General features: G+C 47.8%; 1 protein-coding gene across 2 annotated transcripts in view; it reads right to left on the bottom strand.

Annotated features, from left to right (window-relative positions):
• Positions 1 to 22,663, bottom strand: part of SH3RF3 (SH3 domain containing ring finger 3) — a 353,462-nt gene that overhangs the window by 57,437 nt on the left and 273,362 nt on the right. For both annotated transcript variants that reach the window (XM_054678130.2, XM_054678129.2), the window contains 2 exons: positions 14,300 to 14,470; positions 9,798 to 10,051 (listed from right to left, as the gene is read on the bottom strand). In XM_054678130.2, coding sequence (XP_054534105.1) covers positions 9,798 to 10,051; positions 14,300 to 14,470 — 425 coding nt within the window. The remainder of the gene's footprint in view (positions 1 to 9,797; positions 10,052 to 14,299; positions 14,471 to 22,663) is intronic.

Genomic DNA, 22,663 nt, shown 5'->3' on the forward strand with positions numbered 1-22,663 from the left:
GTCCAGGGTCCCTGGAAGGGGGGTGACAGCCTGCCAGGGAAGCGCTGTGGCCCTCGGCGCTGGGACTGCACCAGGGTCTGTGCCCCTGGGCTGTGCGTGGCTGGCCTCTACCTCCTGGCCGGCTTCCCCTTGCCTGCCGCACTACTTTGCTCATCCCAGGCACCAAAGAAGAGAGGGAGTGTGTTCCAGCAAGCTCCAACCTCACCTCCTAATACTCTCCCCTCAGCCACACTGGCCTCCTGGCCACTCTGCCAATAGGACTGGCTCCTGGTCACCTCAGAGGCACAGTGCCAGCATCCCTGCCCATAGACCTCACCTCCCTCATAGCTGCAAGGTGGGACCCTCGGGTGCCTGGAAGGCTCAGATACCACCTTCTAGAGACCTGCCTACCACCTTCACGGTGCTGCCTGACCCTGCAGCCTCAGCCTCCCCTGCTCCTGCTCTAGCTCCAGCTTTCCTTTGCTCCCAAGGCTCTTAGCTCCTCACAGTTGTGTAATTTACATGTTCGCTGGAGGCTGATTATTCATTGCCTGTCCCCACTGTGCAACGGAGCTCCATGAGGTGGGGACATGGCTGCTTAATTCACCATAACACCCGCAATGGTGCCTGGCATGGAGAAGGTGCTCTGTACATTTTTTGAATAAAAGAGTGAGTCTCTGAGGAAAAAAGAACCCCAGCCATGTCACTTCCGATTTCACAGAATGGAACCACTGGAGAAGAAAAACTGTAGCGTGAGAAAGCAAGGCACAGCTCAGGTCATGACACTGGCTGGTGAAGAGTGTGCTCATCTCTGGCAGGATTTACCCTTATTTTCACCCACCCCGGGTGCCCCAACCCCGAGCTGGCTGGGACTACTCGTTAGTGATGCCAAAGTAGCCCACACCTTCTTTGAAGTCAAGCTGACAGATGAAGGCTGCTTAGGAAAGCACCACCCATGGTCCCTGCTTTTCCCTTTCCTCTCTTCTTTAAACTTTTGGTGTGTTTCAGTCCCGCTGCAGCTTCCAAGGACTGTGAGCCCTCACTCAGTTCATTCTATGTCCCTAGTATCTGTAGGTGCTTTATAAATGATAGGGGAATGAATAAATGACCTATTGCATCACCAGCTTTGTCCTTTCCTTATTTTCAGGGGTATCGCTTCCCACTTCAGGGATGAAACGGAACTCCCACAACTCCAAGCCAACCCCCCTCTCTACTTCCCCACACCCCTCCCTTCCAGTCACAAGGACTCTGGGTCCCACCAGGTCAATGCCTTCACCCACATCCTTGATACCTTCTCTGGCTCATCCCTTCTCTCATATATTTAGCCTCTTTATTAGCTTTCCCCCATAATTTATTGACCAGTTGTCTCTCCCATTTAATAAATAATCTTCCTTCTATACCTTGTCCTCTTTTAGCTAGTACCTCCTTTTCCCATTTTTCTTTACACTTAATATTTTTGAAATAGTGTGTACACTGGCTCTTTCTTATATTTTTATTCATTTCTATGTAAGTAATCTGTATCTGCCCTCTGGCAGCTTTTATAGTATTTTCCTTATCCTTTGATGCTTTAAGTTCAGCATGTTTAGGCTTGGATTTTTGGTTATTTTTCCTACTCAGCACTCTTTGTGCTTTCTGTGTGAGGACTTGAGCCCCTCTTCAATTTTGGAGAATTCTCAGGGACTACTCCTTTGAATCTTCTCTCTGTCCCATCCCTTCTATTTTCTAGTTATGAAAATCCTGTTAGAAGTAGTTTGGAGTTCCTCAATCTATCCTCCATGTTTGTACATCTCTTTCACATTTTTCATCTCTGCTCTGTATTCTGGATAAATTCCTTTGCATGGCTTTCCAATTTCACTAATTCCACTTTCAACTGTGTCTAGAGTTTATGCTACCTACAGAGGTTTTGTATTTAAATACATATTTTTCCTCTCCAAAATTTCAAATTGGTTCTTTTTCATATCCAGTTGTTTCTGATTCATAGCCATCCACCTATTTTTTCATAGCTTCCTGTTTTTCTTTTTTGCGTGTGTATATGTTATTCCTTCTTTTCCTCTTAGATCTTAAACATACTGATTTCAAAGGTGCTCTCAGATTTCTCCCTTATTTTCCTCCTATCTCTTGAGTTTATTGGCTAACTTATGTGTGAGTTTCCCTTTTGTGTTCTGAAATCTTAATGGGCCAGCTCACCCTGAGCTTGCGGCTCTTTGTCTACTTTTCTGGGTCTGGCAGTTCTGTTGTTAGTGCTGCTTGGCCTCTAGGACCCTCCCTTAGAACTAGGTTTAATGGGCTTCTTGGAGTTCTGGTCCTGCAGAGAGGGTGCTGAGCTAGTCCTAGTCCTCAGGCCAGAGCCATCCTCAAACTCAGCACCATGACCAGGGTTGGGGCTCTCTCTTCTTTCTCTCACACCCCAGGTGGAAGCTTAGTATGGCCCATCCCCTGGAAAATGATGGGAGTTTTTAGAACTGGCACACCTAGCTCTGGTCCCCTGATTCTCACAGGGGCTTCCTGTCCATATGCTCCTGCAGGAGTTGAAAGTCAGCCAACAAGGCCTGCTTTTTATCCTACAGCCAGTAGGCCAGTGCTTCAGCACTTGGCTATTGTGTGTTCCATTTTTTATAGACCCATAGAGTTGACTTTTTAAATATTAAAAACAAACATCTTTACAACAATATCACATAAACTTAATTACTGTAGTTTTATAAAAAGTCTCTAAATCAGTGTTAGCTTCCCAAGTTCACTGTTCTTTTTCATTTCATTCAGCTCAAAATGCTTTATAATATCCCTTTTGATTTGTTCTTTAATATATCGGTTATTTTGAAGTAAACTGTTCAGTTTTCAAATATTTGAGTATATCAAATATTTGTTATTATTTGTATTAATGATTTCTAATTCAATGCCACTGTGGTCAGGGAATGTAGTTTCCATGACTTGAATCCCTTTAAATGTGCTGAAACTTAAAAATATTATGGCCCAGTATATAATCTATCTCAGTAAATGTTCTGTGTGCACTTGAAAAGAAGGTGCATTTTGCCATTGTTGGGTAGAAAGTTTCACAAACGTCAACTAAGTTGATTATACTGTTGTTCTAATGTTTTAAATTTTTACCATTTTATATCTAACTGTTCTATCAATTATTGAGACATGAAAGTCTCTGACCATAATTGTAGATTTGTTTATTTCTCCTTGTACCTTTATCCATATTGCTTATGTGTTTTGAAGTTCTGTTACTTGGTGTATAAATATTTAGAACTGTTATGTCCTCTTAATGAACTGACCCCTTTATTGTTACAAAATTGCCTTTTTATCTCTAATAATTTTTATAAATTCTGCTCTATCTGATTAAGATAACCACTCCAGCTTTCTTTTGATTAATATTAGCATCGTATAATCTATTCTCATTATTGGCAGATTCTGTATTTGCAAATTCTTCTACTAATGAAAAACGATTTGTAACCCCCAAGTCATTATCTGTGGTGCTTTCAGTTATTTTCAGACATTCATGGAATGGCAAAAATTTGAGTTGCCTGACACCCATATTCCCAGCTGAGGTTGAACAAGGCGATTTTTGTTTCAGCGTCACACAGAGATGACAGGAGGATAGAGCCGATAGGGGGCAACACAGTACAATGCAGAAGGTTTTGGCTCTGAGGCCAGTTGGACAGTATTTGAATCCCAGCTCTGGCACCTGTTAATAGGGCAGCCTCAGGTCAGCCACTTAATCCTTCTGAACCTCATTTTCTCTTTTGTCAAATAAATAAAATAGAATCTACTAGAACAAGATGATAATTTATGTGAGATATGTGTACACACCCATGCACGCATGCCACACACAATTTCACCTAGAAGCAATAGTTCAGTATTCACAAATTCAGTGTTCATGATAACTTCATAGAATGTAACTAGCATGAATAATGAGAATGTGTATAACTTGTTCCATCCCTTCACTTTTAGCTTATTTATGTCTTTAGACTTGAAGTATTAAAGTATGTTTCTTACTCACAGCATATCGTTGGTTTTTTGTTTGTTTTTAGTAATATGTGACAATCTCTGAATTATATTTAGAGTTATTTAGACCATTTACATTTAGTGTGATTACTTACATGATTAGGTTTAAACCTACCATCCTACTATATGTTTTCTCTTTGACCCATGTATTGTTTCTTTTCCCTTCTGTTAATGCTTTCTTTTGGATGTTTTCATGATTCCTTTTTATTCTCTTTTAGCTTATTTGCTGTAACTTTTTGTTTCATATTTAGTGACTGCTTACATCTTTATTTTATTATAGTCATTTACAAATGATTTCATAACATAAAGATTCATAGTATAAGAATGTTACAGTAGTATACCAAACTTCCACTTCTCCCTTCCCAAACTTTGTGTTTTTGTTTATTGTACATTTTACTTTTGAGTTTTAAATCCCAAACTAGATTGCTTTCACTTTTGTTTAAACAATCATATTTTAAAGATATTCGAATAATAAGAAAACATCTTATATATTTATCTATGTAGTTACCATTTCCAGTGCTTTTCATTCCTTTGTATAGATCTTCATTTTCATCTGGTATCATCTGCCTTCTTTCTAAATAATTTCATTTTTACCTTTCTAATAGTGCGGATTTTTTCTTTTTCTTTTTTTTTTTTTGAGGTGGAGTCTCGCTCCGTTGCCCAGGCTGGAGTGCAGTGGCACGATCTCGGCTCACTGTAAGCTCTGCCTCCCAGGTTCACGCCATTTTCCTGCCTCAGCCTCCTGAGCAGCTGGGACTACAGGCACCCGCCAACATGCCTGGCTAATTTTTTGTGTTTTTAGTAGAGACGGGGTTTCACTGTGTTAGCCAGGATGGTCTCAATCTCCTGACCTCGTGATCCACCCGTCTCAGCCTCCCAAAGTGCTGGGATTACAGGTGTGAGCCACCGTGCCTGGCCAATAGTGTGGATTTATTAGCGACAAAATCTTTTAGTTTTACTATTTCTGAATAATTCTTTATTTTGCTTTTTTTGAAAGATATTTTTGCTGGGAGTAGAGTACTAGATTGACAGCTATATTTCTTTCAGTATGTTTTTTGGTTATTCTGTCGTCTCACTTGAACTGTTCTTGACATCATGCTTATCCTTATCTTTTTTTCTATTTCATGTAATGTATCTTTTTGTCCTCTGGCTGTTTTCAGTGTTTTCTTTATAAGAGATTTTGAACAATTTGATTGTGATTTGCCTTGTTACAGTTTTCTTCATGTTTCTTGTGCTTGGTGTTCACCAACTGTCTTTGAACTGTGTTTGTGGTTTTCATCAAATTTGGAACAATTTTGGTCATTATTTCTTCAAATCATTTTTCTGTCCTACCTCTCTCCTCTACATTGGAGACCTCCAATTACACATATATTAGGCCACTTAAAGTTGTCCCATTGCTCACTGATTCCGTTCATTTTTCAAAATTGTCTTTTATCTCTGTGTTCCACTTTCCACGGCTTCTATTACTATATCTTCAAGTTTACAAATATTTTTTCTTCAGCAATGTTTAATCTGCCATTAATTCCATCTAGTATATTCTTGATCTCACACACTGTAGTTTTTATTTCTAGAAGTGTGATTTGGGTCTATTATGTCTCTACTTAACTTTCTGAGTATGTGAAAGGCAACTGTAATATCATTTTTAAATGTCTTTGCAACATCTATGTCAATTTGGGGTCAGTTTTGATTGATTGACTGATCTCATTATAAGTCATATTTTCCTGCTCCTTTGCATGCCTCATAATTTTTTATTGGACATCAGACATTGTGATTTTCATGTTGTTGAGAGCTGGATTTTTTTTTTTTTTGTATTCCTATAAATATTCTTAAGCTTTGTTCTGGGACAAAGATAAATTAATCAGAAATAGTTTGACTCTTGAGTGTTGTTTTTGAGCTCTGTTGGGTGAAATTGGAACAGTGCTCAGTCTGACCACTACAGAGGCAAGGTCCTGTGTAGATTACTCAATGCCTGGTGATTTCTGCAATTTTTCCGTCTGGCTGGTGGGAACAGGCACTATTTCCAGCTGGTGTGTATTTTGGGCACTGTTAGCACTAATCCTTTCTTTCTTTGATTCTTTTCCTGGCTTTGGGTACGTTTCTCATGTTCATATGCAGATGAGTTGTTGGCTGAAGATCTCAGGGCGTGCTCTGCAGCCTCTCTGTGCTGCTCTCTCCTCTCTGGTCACTGCCCTGGAAACTCAAGCCCTCTCTGTCACACAAACTCTGATCTCCACGTCCTCACTGCAGAGAGCCTGTGGGGCTCCTCCACCTGGTTACCTGCCTCCCTTTGCCACTGCCTGCAACTTCTCTCATGAATCAGTCCTTGGTTGTCTGGTGTCTTGAAAACTGTTGTTTTATATACTTGGCTTTTTAAATTTGTTTCATGTGGGAGAGTAATTCCTGTCCTCATCACTTCAGATTGGCCATAAGCAGAAGTCTAGCTCAATCTTTTAAATTCAAAAATATGACTATGTCTATTATTCAACACCCTTTGATGTGCCCCATTGCCCTTAGGATAAACATCTAAATTCCTTACATGGTCTAGAAGAACCTCCATGCTCTGCTCTGCTTAGCTTTTCAGCTTCACTGCGGGTCTTTCTTTGCTCCCACACCCTATCCGTATTCCAGCGTCCATGGGCCCCTGGCCTCGGCGGCCCAAGAGCTCCCCATGCTTCCCCTTCCTGAGTGCTTCCCACACTCTCCTACTGCTGCATGCTGAGCTCTACCCACCTTTCAGATTTAAAGGACAGTATGCCTCTGCAGGGAACTGTCATCTACACACTGGACTTCTCCTTCTTCCATAGCTTTGCTTCAGTCATGTCACAACTAAATAGAGTTCCCCAAAACAAGAGTTATGCTATTCCTCATTGCCAGGCCATTGCTCACGCTGGTTTCTCTGCTCTGAACCTCCTTTCTGTTTTGTCTGCTCAGACACTTCCTATTTGTCCTTTAAGATTCAAGGCATTATCACCTCCTCTTGAAAACTTTCCATATGCCCTACTCCCAATCCCCCTCCTATTTTCCTCCCCAGTCGGAATGAATTCCCTCCTCCACACTCTCTTAATACCTAAGCAGGCCTCTTTTGCAGCCCTTTACCAAACCCACCACAGAACTTTGTTTTCTAGTCATTCCCTCTAACCTGGGTGGAAATGGGGCTTGTCTGGTTTTCCTCTGTTTCCAGACCCCTGCAGGGTGCCTTGCCTGTATCTAGCTCCTTCTCGGTGCTTTTTTGCTGATGAATTCATGGCTATGCTGGGCTCTTACTCCTGCTAAGCACAGACAGGAGTGTGCAAGGAACACTGGCACTTTACAGGGGGTGCTCTGCCCTTGGGAAAGGAGTTACATTAATCAAGTAGAACAAATCATATTGGATGCTATGGCCAATGCAATTAAGCCTTTGTCAAACTGCCTGACTTTGGCTCGAGATGAGAACATTGATGAAATGCCTCCCACCCACCGGGGTTGGGGTCTGCTGAAATGGGCAATTACTGCAGGGAACAATCCATTACTTGGACTGTCAACAGTGTTTTTTCTCTCTCTAAATGCAGAATGAAGTGGAAAATGCCGCAGGAACTCAGTGGCATTTAATTTACTGATATGGCTCAGTAGGAGTCATTCTTTAACCTGGCTGTGACAGCAATAGCGTAGGGACAAGTGCTGGGCTGGGATGCACTGGGGAGCCGTTTAACCATCCTGTGCCTCACTCTCCCCGTGCGTAACATTAAACTGATGGAAGAGAATGCTCGTGGCACCCTCATGGTTACTATGGTGATGGAGGACTGAGACACAATGTTGCACTGCCCCACAGCCTTGCCAATTTCTTTTGATGCTGCTTGTTATTCCACAGAGGGAGAAGTGACTGGCAGGGCTCCATTTCTTCTTTGAATTGGGAACGTTTCTAGTAAGGCTTGGTGTGGAAAGACCATTATACTGGCTATTCTGGGCAGACAACCCAGGGCCACTGCACTGGGATGCTGACTCACCGTGATGAGTGGGGCCACTCGCCCTTTCTAGTGCTGGTGCATGTGGAAACATTTGTACAGAACGCCGGGCTGATTGGATGAGATGTTTATAACCAGAAGGGACCTGGCCTGGGACTTTTGCTCCCCTGGTCCTGCCTGGGTGCTCCAGTGGCCAAACAGATCAGCATATTGGCTGCCTCTGACCAGTCAGGGAGCACAACTTCAGATCACCAGATCACTTGCCAACTGCAATGACTGTATCCCCAGCTAGAGGCTACCAGAAAACACAGATCCACGTAAACCATGCTGAAGGACGGCTGATCAGAAGGTCATGGGTTGCAGGGTGGGCTTGGGCACCAGGTAATATTGCTGCAGATTCTTTCCCAGGGCCCTGGAGCCAGGGTTGTGAAAACCAAGAATCATTCTTAGCTAATTTAAGTAAAAAAGATACTAGTAGAGACTTACAGAATCTGAGATGGCAGAGTAGGTCTTGAAGGCTCTGACACCAGGGTAGTCCTCAGACCACCCATGAAGCTTTCCTAGTGCTAAATTACCCACTGCTTGACAGGTACACCACCAGCACAAGGCTGGACACTGGGCACCTGAAGTCCACTTGCACCCACTGATGGTGCCAGACATTGGGCACCCAAAGTTCACCCTATACCTGCTGATGGTGCCAGACACCAGGCACTCAAAGTCCACCTGCACCCAGTGACGATGCTGGGCACTGGATACCTGAAGTCTACCCTGCACCCACTTGGGTGGGCAAGTGGATGACAGACATTTACCTCCCACCCCTTGTCCCATCAGCTAAGATAAGGAAGGAAATATGGCCTCTGCTGACCTAAGTGTTGTCTCCTCTTTCCACACTTGAGAAGCTGCTTTCTGGACACTTCTAATGGGTCATCGTGTTCCTTGGTCTAAGAAATAGTATATTTTATTGCTTCCATGAATTTACATTATTTTTGCCCTTTAAGCCTCACTTTGAGAAAAACAGATGATTTCTGAGAGGACAGGGTTGGGGTGGGAAGAGAGATTCTGTGTTATCCCCTCTTGTCCTGGGGTACTTGGCATCATGTCAGCATCACTGGCTCCACCGTGGTGGAAGACGCCGTGGCATGGGCTCCCAGATCATCCTGCGAATCCAGCATCAGCAGTTCTTATTAGCTCAACACTAAGCCACCAACCAAGATGTGCTTACCTTCTTTATGCCTTTAAGGCCCACCCCATAATTTCTTTTCATCTCACAACATCCTGGGGCCAAACCGGTTTTCCTTAAGTTTCTCCAGCTGCCATGAAGGCGAAGGATCAACAGCTGTCATTCCTCCTGCCTCAGAGCACTTCAGAAAGGGAAGAGCCTGGGCCTGAGTCTCACCCCAGCCCTGTCCTGTGAGATGCCGCCTAGCTGGGAAGCCCTGCAGGGCCCGGCAGATGGAAGACCCACGTGGCCGGCCCACAGTCATTCATGGGGGAGGCATTTGAAAGTGCCGGTGTTAATCTTATTAGTCTATGAGGCCCTCTTGCCACAATGAAATGTGTAAATATTTGTAAATTTACTTCAGCTGCCAGGATGGGTAACATGATAAGGCAAGTGAACTTCCTGGAGATCAGATGTTCACGAGCATAAGATGTGCTTACCTTCTTTATGCCTTTAAGGCCCACCCCATAATTTCTTTTCATCTCACAACATTCTGGGGCCAAACCGGTTTTCCTTAAGTTTCTCCAGCTGCCATGAAGCTGCCACCAGCCGCACATGCACTGCTGGAGCCTTGGGCCAAGATGTGTCTCACAAGCATGTCCCAGGAAGCCCCCTTGTTGATGCCCTGCAGGGTGAGGCCCCTGTGAACGTACCTATTGAAATGGTGCTCCGGGCTTGGCTGGCCGCTGGCTGGGCTGAGTGCCGTAGACAGCTGCCTGTTGGGGGCGAGGCTGTGGGGTGCTGGGCGTGGACCTGGGGAGTGGTGATGGGCAGGGCGGGCCTGGTGGCAGTGGCCAGGCTGCTCAGACTCCCACTGCCTGGGTACATGGTTGTGGTTATCCCTTTGGCCAGTGGAGACCCTCCGACCACATTATTCCGGGGCGGCCCTGCCCCTCCTGCAGGCACCCTGTGGAGAGAAAGCAGAAGGAATTCTGATGAGAGGCTCAGAGGCAATCGTGCCATGTGGGCCTCTGGCAGAGCCTCGCTCTGACCTGCTGGCTTTAAGAGATGAAGGCCAACTGATCTGGGGACGAAGTCCTAAAACAATGCCCGTCACTGGGCAGAAGGGCCCCGTTTACAAAACCTTCATGGGGTGCAAACTGTCAGTGTGAAATATTTAAGAGATAGCAAAGCCGCCCTGAGAAACAGAGGAATGAGCCGAACGAAATATTTTATACCACAGCTACTGCCTTAATGTGTTCTTACAAACAGCTGTGTGTCTCCAGATACATCCAGAAAGAACAGATGACTCAGTCATGTCCCGCGAGGCCTTGACACATCCAGCACGTTGGGGAAAGGATGGCAAGGACGCGGGCCCCCTCTGGGCACGACTGCCACCTCGCACCTGCTGGCTGCTGGGAAAGGGCACACACAGCACGACGTCCTTCTGAGAATGTCTGGGAGCTTGCAGTTCCATACCAGAAATAGATGCCCTTTCACTCTGAAGTTTCCAGATGACATCAGCTCACACAAGAGGAACACTCTGGAAATGGGGCTTTTCACGCTTTCCCTCTGTGTATTTGCAATTAACCCATGTCCTGGAGGCAGCGATGTGAAATATGGCAGAGTTAGGGGTTTGGAAGCTTCTGTGGATTCAGTTTCAGGGGAATTAAATGTCTTCCATTTGTCCAAGAGCTGGGTAAATTCCTGTTTCTGTCCCTTCAGGATCTTACTTCAAGACACACCAAGAAGCCACAGGTGGGAGAACACGCTGCCTGCCCCGTCTCCTGCGCCTGGTCCAGCCATCTCCCTGTGGCTGGTATCACTGGGCACGACCTCTAGCGGGGAAGCTCCCGGCAACACAGAGTGAGGGTTTCTGCATAGCAGCTGAGACGAGAGGGGCCTCTTGGAAAAGGACTCACCTGCTAGGGGACCCTGGGTGGTGTCCTCCTTCCCCAGCCCTGAGAGCTGTGCTGAACTTCACCCAGCAATCAAGCTTGTTAGCAGGTCAGCCAAAACCATGAATTTAAAAATCCCATTTTCTATCTGTTGAGCTCACTTTTCCCCGAGGAAATCATTTTTAAAAACTAAATAAAGTGGGCTCACAAATGATGAGTCACTAATTTGCAAGGTGATATTGACAAGTCTGAACACAACAGATACAGACACACATCTGCCTCTCATGACAGCAGAAAACCCTTTCCCTCTGCCCTCATGGCAGGATGGCAGAGATACCCTTGGCTAGTCCTACTTCCTTAGTGCGTGCCCTCACGGGAAGAGCCACATACCTGCTCCCACACCAGGTTTTTAAATGGACTCAGAATGCTCAGCTCTGAGCACTATACTCCCAGCCCCAAGAGCCCACCAGCACTTCAGGGCCTCCTAGCACGATGGGGGCAAACACAACTGGTGGATCCAGGTCTATGCAGGAAGGAGTAGGCCTTCACCCACCCTCCAATCACTGCCAGATAAGCCTTCTGCTGTGTAGCTTTGGCAATTGTCCTGAACCCAGTAGGGATCAAAAAAGTATAAGTCCTGGGGGCACAGCTTTGGAGGGGGACAGGTGTCTTCCACTTCTGGGGATAAAGACCGAGGCCAGATTTCCTGTTTTGCGCTGAGCTATGGATTGGACTGAGGGACCCATGGCCTTCAACATACTGACCTGGGGGCAGCCGACCCGGGCGCAGTCCCTTCTCTAAGGAACCGGAGAGGACACTCAATGACCTCCTGACACTGCAGTTACCGGGGCTAGATTTGGAGTGGCTTTTCCTTAATGTTTATTCCTGGCTCTGCCATTCTTTGGAAAACAGACCAAGAGGGCTTGAGCAGAGTAAGCCACCATGAGGTGCACAGGAGAGGTGGAGGGAGGGGACCGGGCCACCCTAAGTGCTCCAGTGTCAGGAGCTGGAGGATCTTCCCATAACAAACTCCCTGGCAGCAGGAGAAGACAGTTCTTGAGGAGACATTTTGATCAGAACAACTAGATTTCTTTTATTGATTTGATCTGCATTTATTGAGCACCTCGTATATGAACATGGTATGCAAGGAGCCAGGTAAACAAGGCTGGAGATGGCTATTACGGCCCAGGGACTGGCCTGTGAGGGGGGATCCTGAATGCCTGTAGAACTTGCCAGTGGGCTGCTTGGGATGACACCGTGGGCAGAGCTGTCCATCCCGACTACAGCACAGGCAAGGATGAGGGCCTCCAGGCAAGGCTTCATATAGCAAGTGGATTTAGGACCCAGCTCTTGAAGGATATTCAGGGATTTAATTCAGAAGCAGGAAGAGGGTGGAAGGCATTCCAGTGTTGTGGGGGTGGGGGGCGCCTAAGAGAGCTCCCTGTGGTGACACTGACTGACACACGTCAGGAGTTGCCTGGCCAGGCGGTGTCCCAATGCTACGCAAGGAAGCTGGATTTCAACCGCAGGCTTTACATCTCTGAAGGTCTGCGGAAGTTCTCAGACAAAGATAAAGGAAGAATCAGAGGAGAGAAACTGGAAACTGGGAAGCCGATGGCCTCCCTCAGAAGCTGCTGCTCTAACCTGCTGCGTGGAGGAAGAACCTGCCTCCTCATATAAGAGTAGGGCGTGTGACAGAGTGATGTCCCCCAGCAGGGCGGGCGAGCCCAGAGGTGTGGACACCCGCCATCTCAGGCTGCGCCTTCCTGGAGGGTGCCAGCTGGTCAGGGAGTCCCCTAACCTAGAGGGGTGACCTGTGCTTTCCTGGAAGAGCCATGTGATGACACGACAGGTGAGCCCAACTCCAGGCCAGGGGCTTCAAGCACAGGCCGGTTGCAGGCTGAGAGAGCCAACCCGTTCCTACTGGCGTGGGAAATCCAGACCAGAGACCTTCTTCGGGGCTGCGCACGCTGGGCAAGTCACCCCACACCACTGAAGAAGCTGCAGGAGGCTGTGGACAGCTCACCCTCTAAGTAGCCACCCCTCTGACCAGGTGGCTGGGTTTGAGGGTGTGCATTTCCTGAAGCCCCTCTGCAGTTTGCTTCTCAAGCTTTTCCCTGCTGAGCATCACCTGAGCGAAGGATCTCTAACTGCCCCTTCAGCCTTGTGCCTGCAGACCTTTCAGGCTTTGGGCAACTCCATCATCCCTTAGCCCCCCCTTCTGGGCACCTCGAGAGAGGCCCTGGCTGAAGATCGCCTTGCGAACTAGAGCTGCTCAAGTCAACACCGCATGTGTCCCGAAACCACTCTGCAAGTAGCAATCAGCCCAGCAATCAATGCAGGGTCTACGGGTTATTTATTTCCACTGTAGCCTTGTTCCAAAGACAGGAGAAACCCAAGGCCACGTCTTTCGCTTCTGTGTGTGTGTCCTGCAGTGTCAACACAGGGCCGTGCCCACGAGGGGCTTCTGTGAGTGAGGCTGACTGATATCACCAAGCTGTGGATCCTCATCTCAGTGAAAAATTCCCAGACAACCCCCTTGTCTCTTCAGTGACTCTAAAATTACATATTCTATTTGATAAAAGTAGTAGAACTGAGAACTTATTAAACACTGGCAACACAAAGAAAAAAATATATTACCACAATGCGGCCACTCAACAATCATTGACCTTTGGGAAGATATCATTTTTCCTTTGCATATATGTATATAGTGTTTTACATATCACACGTCTATATATGATGACACACACTGCACACACATGCATACACACTGCATACATACATGCTGTACCTACATTATGCACACGCGCACACACCTTGTGCTTACAGTATGCATACGCACGTGCACAGGCACACACACTGCACATACTCTGCACACATGCACAAATACCATGCACACACTCTGCCCACATGCACAAATACCATGCACACAAGCCCACAGAAGCGTGCACGCACTGCACACGCATAGCATACACGCTGAACACACTGTATATATGTGCACACACTGTCCTCACACAAACACACATTCACACTTGAGACCTCATTCTGGTGACTTTCCTGTCCCTGCTCCTCCTGATCCCATTCTTCTCCCCTTGGTGGCCAATGTCTGCTGAGGACAGCCAAGGAGTTGAGTGCAAACCCAGCTCAGAAGGTGAAATGCGGGCCTGGGGACGCCAGTGGGGGCTGAACCCTGGGCACTGGTGGCCTTGCTGCCTTCTGGGCCCAGCTCACAGAGTAGCCTCCAGCAGTAACAACAGTGGTAGGGCGTGCAGGCCCTTGCCCTCTCCTTGCCCAGGCTGCCACCACCATGCTCTCACCTGGAAACGGGTGTCACGTAGTTTCCGGGGAACACCCCAGAGACCCCGGTCCTCAGAGACGCCCCCTTGAACCAGCCATCCTGACACTTCTCGAGGACCCGGTACATCTCTCCCTTGTGCAGCTCCAGCTCGTCACTCTTCTGGGGCTTGTAGGCGTAGAGCGCCAGGTACCTGCGGGCAAAGCATGGGGCCAGTGTCAGTGGGAGCCCTCCTGGGGATAGGGGACCGGCCGGCATTCCTGGGGGGAGGTTGTCTTTGGAGGAACCCAACCTAAGAAGACCCACTAGTGTCTATGGGGGCTCTGCAGTGTACAGAGGCCCCACACACACTCCCCAGCTCACTCCTCATAACAAACCCACGAGGCAGGGGAGGGAGGGAGCCTTCGGGGAGCTGCCTGCAGGGGAGGGGTGTGCCTGTCACCCACAGCCTTAGGAGGATTCCACCTGCCCATCTGACAGATAGGAAGGCAGCTCCCTAAGGCACAGTGACCCCAAAGCCCTCAAGGACTCTGAACTGCATCCCAGGGCCAGCTCTTTGGATTTCCAGTGTTTTCCTCTTCTAAAGTCTGATGCTCTGAGCAAGGGAAATCTTAGGGAAAACTGAGGGTGAGCTAAGCTATTCTTGGGCTGTGTTTTCCTCACTTAATATAACCTGGCCTGGTTTTCCTGCCTGGCTTATCCAATCAACCAGAGGTGGAAGAGACCTCAGAGGCCCTTTTTAAGGGAAAGGTGGTTAAGTTAGAAAACTGTGGTTGCACACTTCCTTGCAGTAATTGTGCTACGGTTAATTACTTGACCTTTTTTTTTTTTGAAACAGCATCTCACCCTGTCACCCAGGCTGGAGTGCAGTGGTACAAGCATAGCTCACTGCAGCCTTACCTGCCTGGGCTCAAGTGATTCTCCCACCTCAGCCTCCTAAGCAGCTGGGACCACAGGTGTGCACCGCCATGCTGGCTAAGTTTTTTATTTTTTGTAAAGATGGGGTCCCGCTATGTTGCCCAGACTGGTCTTGAGCTCCCAGTCTCAAGCAATCCTCCCATTTCAGCCTCCCAAAGTGCTGGGATTACACCAGCCTTAATTTTAAGTCTTATTTGCAAATAAGGAAAGAGAAAATTTAGTGGTGAAAATCCCAGCTTAGGGTTTAGATGCTGTGCCTCTAACTCAGCCCATGGGCCAAGCTACTCTCATAAAATACTTAACTATACCTATATCTTTTTCTTGTAAGGATTGGATAATACTTACAAAAGTGCTCTGCTAGTTTTGGGATTTGGGGAAGGTTGGTTTTGAAAGGATGGAGAGAACCGATCAGATTATTTTATTTGCTCACAAGATTCAGCCACGGAAGCTGGTGGAGGCCTCAGTTCACTAAGAGACCAAAGATGAATGTTAATGAAGAGTGATCTGGTGGATCTCACACCAGTGCAGGCTGCTGGGTGGGGATGCTGACCCTATCCAGCGGCTTGTGCACACAGTGCATCTCTGGGGATGTGAGGGAAGCTCATAGACCCCACCACTGCACCCTCCTGATGCTGGAGGAACCTCACTTAGAAGTGAAAACAGAAACAGAATGCAGCTCACGAGGGCTCAAGCAGGAAAAAAGAACCAGTGTGGAATATTCTGGAATAGCACGAGAACCTTGTAGAGATTAAAAGTTTCTTGGCCTTAATATGAAATCTGCCCCCCTTTTCGAACATCCTAATCCTACATAGCAAGGCCCTCTGCCCTCATTCAATGACCTTGGCTATTTCCTTTGTTGATAGGTGTCCCTCATGCCCTCCCCCTAGGGACATGCTGTGGGCTCCAACTGTGGCTGGCATCTTTGTTTCTTTCCCTGTTTGAAATGGTGAACACTGACAGTGAAGTCAGGACCAACTCTGAGCTTCAGGAGGATACACAAAATCATCAGGAGAGGACCCCCCCACCCCACCACGTTCACAGTTTCAATGCTATGTCTAGGTGACAAATGGAGAGAAACCAGGGTGTGATTATGTTCTGATCACCATAGAGGAAATACTACTAAGGGAAAAGTCCAGTGAAAATGACAAACAACTGCAGCCAACATGTACCTGTGTATTGCGCAGGGAAGCTGGAGGGGAGGAGAGGAGAACGGGGAGAGGTGAAGGAAAGGGGATGAGAGAGATGGAGGGAGGAGGAGGAGGGAGGAGGAGGAGATGGGGAGAGGATGGGAGAGGACGAGGAGAGGACAGAGGAGGAAAGAGAAGGGGAGAGGAGAGGAGGGTGGCTTCCACACAGCCTGGGCTGAGATAAAGGAAGGCAGAAGAGGAGAGGAAGAGTGCAGGGAGGACTTGGATCCGTGGAAGGCTTGTGAATCAGTAACAATGACGCACAAATTGATGTGCCTGCTCTCAGAGAAATACAATTGAGTGTAAATCCTGCTTAAGTTAGCCTCATCGTTGCTTTATGGTGTCAAAACAGTTTGCTTCAGTGGCCACATGCAGAATGCGCAGCCGAGTTGGTTCCTGGCCATGGGCAACAGTATGCAATTCAGGCTGCACCAACAGCTCCTTTTAGTTGGTTCTGGGGTCCGGGGCTGCCTTTCCTCTGGAGTGGGGGGCTCATCAGCTGCCAAGGCAGGCTCAGAACACGCCCAAGCTGCTGACCACAGCTCACGGACTCCTCTCCCTCCTGCTCCTGGGCTGGTAGGCAAGGTGCAGAGCTACGGGCTCAGTGGCCTGTGTGGGGTGGGCTGTGCTCCGTGGAGGCCTTGTTCCGTGGATTGGCTGCGGCTACACCCCCTGACTGGGGCTGGGCCACTTCTCCCTCCAGGCTACTGCAGGCTCCCTGCACAGCGTGGAGCTTGGTGGCCTGGAAGCATGGAACCCCTAGCAGGGCTACCTCTGCTCGGGTGGCCCTGTGCAACATGCTTCCTCCCCAGGGCTGTCTGTGGCCTTCTTGCACATGTTTCACGGCTGCGGACACAAAAGCTCGAGGGGATGGAGCTTCTGTCCATGGTCACGCATGTTCAGGGGTAGGGCCAGGGCTGGGCTGCTGGAGCTGTCAGCGCGGCCTGGGGCACAGCTGGGGCAGGACTTGGGCAAGATGAGAGCCGCAGTTGCACAGAGGTGTGGCCCGGGGAGGCTGGGGTCCTGAATGGGGTATGTTGGCTCCTCACTCCAAGCACAGGCCCGGTGTGGCCAACGCGCAGGGAGATGCTGCCCTGACGTGCACCAGGGCACTAGTGCACTTGGCCTCTTCATCTTATTTTAAGTTCGTTCTGCTGATGAGTAATCCTTCACTCTGATCTCTCTTTTAAGTTCGGCCTCTAGGTGTAGGTTGCTGGGGGAACCGGAATGTAAATAAGCCTGGCTTCACTTTGAAAAATCTCTTCTCTGCCTACTTTGTTTCCTCTGGGTGCCTCGTAGGGGACACCAAAAGCAGATGGATGTGCTGGGTCTGTTTTCTGGCATGCGGCTCGTGTTGGGTGGGCCCTGGCCCAGGTGGGGGTCAACTGCATCTGCTGTCCTCTCTGAGGTACTCAAGAGGAGGCCTTGGAGGGACCACACTGAAGAGCAATTTGTGCCGAGACCGGCCCTTCCCAACCTGCCTCCCTCCCACCTCTCAGGGTCTCTGCTGCTGCCCCCTGCAGCCACAGTGGCATCGCCTGTTACCCTGTTTCTCACCAACGTCTGTGAGTTGAGTCCTGTCAGGACTGCCAGTTCAGAGTCTCCTGGCTGAGCTGGATGGCGTCCCCTGCACTCAGTGGCGAGCCAGTCTTCGTAGACACATGCACCTGGGCCTGGCATGGCAGGGAGAACTGGGCAGCACCTGCAGGTAGCAGGGCTCACATCCTCCTGGCTCCTGAGCCCAACTCTCACCTTCCATTTGCTTCAAAACACCTTGGCAGCTCAACACAGGCCCTGCGGAGTGTTCAGGGCATCTCCGTAACACTCGAGACCAGCCAAGGCCACCCTGCATGCTCAGACATCACCTCTGCGGATTCTCACAGGTTGGTACTTCAAATACTTATTTAAGGCAATCATGGGATTTTAGGATCAGAGAGCCTTCCTCATCACCACCTGGTAGCGTGTATAGGGCTTTCATGCCAATGAGAAAAAGCGCCTCTTGAGGGCAGGTTGCTGAGGACAAGTACAGCCTCCTCCAGGCAGAAGCGGCCGCGGCAGGTGTGCAGTCAGGCATGGGGCCAGGGGCTCACCACACCCGGGACGGTGCACAGACAGGATAGGCTGGCGGCTGGGCCGACTTGGCTGACCCAGCTGGGCATGGCATGTGTCTGCTTTCACGTGCAGCCTGTTGAAACTAACAGCACAGCCTTCGCTTACCCATACTACTTCCTTATTTCTATAGCAAGATCTTTACTTGCTGCTAATTGTCTGCAGATTTCTCTTCCGCTCTAATCAGAGTAAACCAAAGTATTTTAGTGCCTTCGCTAATTTCATCCCCTTTCTCCTCTAGATGGTGGCTTGCTCATACTTCTTCTAAAATAAGTAAATGATTCCCAGTTCTCCTACCAGAAGTCCCACTTCTACTTTTCTCCCAGGGCCACGCTGGCTCGAGTTAGGGAGGCGTGTGCTTCCTCCTCACCTCTTCCATTTAGGTGCAGCACCCACTCTGCAGGGAAGACCCACAGCAGGAGTGCTGTCAGGGGCTGCACTGGAGGCCAGGGGTCTGGGGAGGGCTGGGTAAGTCCTGTGGAAGGGCTGAAACAGGCTCAGGAGCTCAGAGGCAACCAGGAGCTGCAGGCAGGGCGAGGATGAGTGCAGATGCTCAGAGGAGTGTGCACGAGCACCTGGGGAGCTGCAGGTATGGCCTCAGGATGGCCAGCTCCGGGAGCACTGCTGCCTTCACCTCTTCCCTGAGGGCTGACATCACGGTCTGGCTCAGCCCAGCCAGCAGAAACTGCTCGGTTCTCCCTGGGGCCTTCTGATTTCCTGGGATCCCACAGGCAGTTACGCAAGTTGAGATGGGGTTCTCCCAGGTAGAACCGAGTATCACAGAGTTCATGGAAGGAAGGAGCTGGGGTGGCATGGCTGTGAGGCCAGCTTAGGAGCTGATGTCTTTCCCAACTGAGCACCCTTGACACTTGTGTGTGAGGCTAGTGTGCAGGGACTCCCGAAGTGTGAACCTGGGCCAGTGGTACTGGCCTCACCTGGAACTTGTTAGAGATGCAGATTCTGGGGCCTCACCCTGGAGCTCCTGGTGTAAGGCCCAGCAATCTGTGTTTCAACAGCCCTCCAGGTACAGGCATACCTGTGGGATACTTGTGGGTTTGGTTCCAGACTGCCCCAATAGAGCAAATATTGCAATAAAGTGTCACCCAAATTTTTGGTTTACCAATATATGTAAAAGTTATATTTATACTATACAGTAGCCTATTAAGTATGCGATAGCATTATGTCTAAAAAAATGTAAGTACCTTAATTAAGAAATATTTTCTTTGTCCGGGCACGGTGACTCACGCCTGTAATCCCAGCACTTTGGTAGCCTGAGGCAGGTGGATCACCTGAGGTCAGGAGTTTGAGACCAGCTGGGACAAAATGGTGAAACCCCGTCTCTACTAAAAAGACGAAACTTAGCCCAGTGTGGTGGCAGGCACCTGCAACCCCAGCTACTAGGGAGGCTAGGGCCGGAGAATCACTTGAACCCAGGAGACGGAGGTTCCAGTGAGCTGAGATCATGCCACTGCACTCCAGCCTAGGTGACAGAGTGAGACTTGTCTCAAAAAATATATATATATATATTTTATTGCCCCAAAATGTTAATGATCATCTGAGCCTTCAGGGAGTTATGATTTATTTGCTGGTAGAGGGTCTTGTCTTGATGTGAATAGTTGCTGACTACTCAGGGTGGTGGTGGCTAAAGGTGGGGGTGGCTGTGGCAACTTCTTAAAATAAGACAGCAATGAGGTTTGCTACATTGACTCTTTCATGATAGATTTCTCTATAGCATTTGATGCTGTTTGACAGCATTTTACCCACAGTAGAATTTCTTTCAAAATTGGAGGCAATCCTCTTAAACCCTGCTGCTGCTTCATCAACTGTTTATGTGCTATTCTAAACTCTCTGTTGTCATTTCAATGATGTTCCCACCATCTTCACCAGGAGGAGATTTTTATCTCAAGAAACTACTTTCTTGCCCATCTAGAAGGAGCAACTCCTCATCTGTTCAAGTTTTCTCATAAGATTGCAGCAATTCAGTTACATCTTCAGGTTCAATTTCTAATTCTAGTTCTCTTGCTGTTTCTACCACATCTGCGGTGACTTCCTACACTGAAGTCTTGAACCAACCACTCAAAGTCATCCATGAGGATTGGAAGAACCTTCTTCAACACTCCTGTTAATGTTGATATTTTGACCTCCTCCCATGAATCACAAATGTTCATAATGGCCCTAGAATGGTGAATCCTTTCCAAAAGGTTTTCAATTTACTGTGCCCAGATCCATGAGAGGAATCACCATCTATGGCAGCAATAACCTTTGAAATGTACTTCTTGGCCGGGCGCAGTGGCTCACGATTGTAATCCCAGCGCTTTGGGAGGCCAAGGCGGACGGATCACTTGAGGTCAGGAGATAGACACCAGCCTGGCCAACATGGCAAAAACCTGTCTCTACTAAAAAAATATACAATATACAAAAATTAGCTGGGCGTGGTGGCATGCGCCTGTAATCCCAGCTACCGGGAAGGCTGAGGCAGAATGGCTTGAACCCAGGAGGCGGAGGTTGCAGTGAGCCAAGATCATGCCACTGCACTCCAGCCTGGACGACAGAGTGAAACTCCATCTCAAAAAAAAAAAAGAAAGAAAGAAAGAAAGAAAAAGATGTACTTTTAAAATAAGAACACTTGACAATCTAAACTATCCTTGATCCATGAGCTGAAGAATGGATGCTGTGTCAGCAGGCATGAAAACAACATTCATCTCCTTGTACATCTCCATCAGAGCTCTTGAATAACCAAGTACACTGGCAATGAGCAATATTTTAAAAGGAATCTTTTTTTTTCTGAGCAGTAGGTCTTGACAATGGACTTACAATATTCAGGAAACCATGCTGTAAACACGTGTGCTATCATGCAGGCTTGGTTGTCCCATTTACAGAGCACAGGCAGAGTAGATTTAGCATAATTCTTAAGAGCCCTAGGGTTCTCGGAATGGCAAATGAACACTGGCTTCACTTAAAGTCACCAGCTGCATTAGTCCCTAACAAGAGAGTCGGCCTGTCCTTTAAAGCTTTGAAGCCAGGCCTTGATATCTCCTCTCTAGCTATGAAAGTCCTAGATGGCATCATTGTCCAATATAGGGCTGTTTTGTCTACACTGAAAATCTGTTGTTTAGTGTCGCCACCTTCATCAGTGATTTTAGCTAGATCTTCTGGATAACTTGCTTCAGCTTTTCCATCAGCACTTGCTGCTTTACCTTGTACTTTTATGTTGCAGAGATGGCTTCTTTCTTTAAACCTCACGAACCAACCTCTGCTAGCTTCAAACTTTTCTCTTTTAGCTTCCTCACCTCTCTCAGCATTCACGGAGTTGAAGAGAGTTAGGGCCTTGCTTTGGATTAGGCTTTGGCTTAAGGGAATGTTGCAGTCGGTTTGATCTTCTATCCAGGCCACTCAAACATTCTCCATATCAGCAATTAGGCTGTTTCACTTTCTTATAATCCATATGTTCCCTGGAGTAGCACTTTTAATTTCCTTCAATAACTTTTCTTTTCATTGACAACTTAGATAACTGTTTGGCACAAGTTTCAGCCTATCTCAGCTTTTGACATGACTTCCTCGCCAAGCTTAATCATTTCTAACTTTTGACTTAAAGTGAGAGATGTTCGACTCTAGCTTTCACTTGACCACTTAGAGGTCACTTAGGGTTACTAAAAGGCCTGATTTCAATATTGTTGTGTCTAAGGGAAAAGGTAGGCCTGGGGAGAGAAAGAGAGATGGGGGAAACGGTGGGCCCGTGGAGCCGTCAGAACATACACATCACTTATCGAGTAAGTTCGCTGTCTTATGTGGGCATGGTCCATGGTGCCCAAAACAATTCCATAACAGTAACGCCAAAAATCACTGATCACATCACCATAAAGATATAATGAAAAAGTTTGAAATATTATGAGAATTACCGAAATGTGACACAGAGACTCGAAGTGAGCACATGCTGTTGGAAAATGGCACCACTAGACTTGGTGGATGCTGGGTTGCCCCGAAGCTTCAATTTGTAAAAAAAAATGCAGTATCTGTGAGGCACAACAAAGTGAAGTGCAATGAAATGAGGTTTGCCTGTGTTTCTGCTGCATTCTGAGGCTGAAGCCCCACCACTGGACAGGGTCCAGGGATGCCCAGCCTGGGTCCCCTCTGAAGGGCGATGAGTGGCTGATCACTCACTGTGGTGGCTG

The sequence above is a fragment of the Pan troglodytes genome, chromosome 12 (assembly GCF_028858775.2).
Source record: "Pan troglodytes isolate AG18354 chromosome 12, NHGRI_mPanTro3-v2.0_pri, whole genome shotgun sequence".
Classification (NCBI taxonomy): domain Eukaryota; kingdom Metazoa; phylum Chordata; class Mammalia; order Primates; family Hominidae; genus Pan; species Pan troglodytes.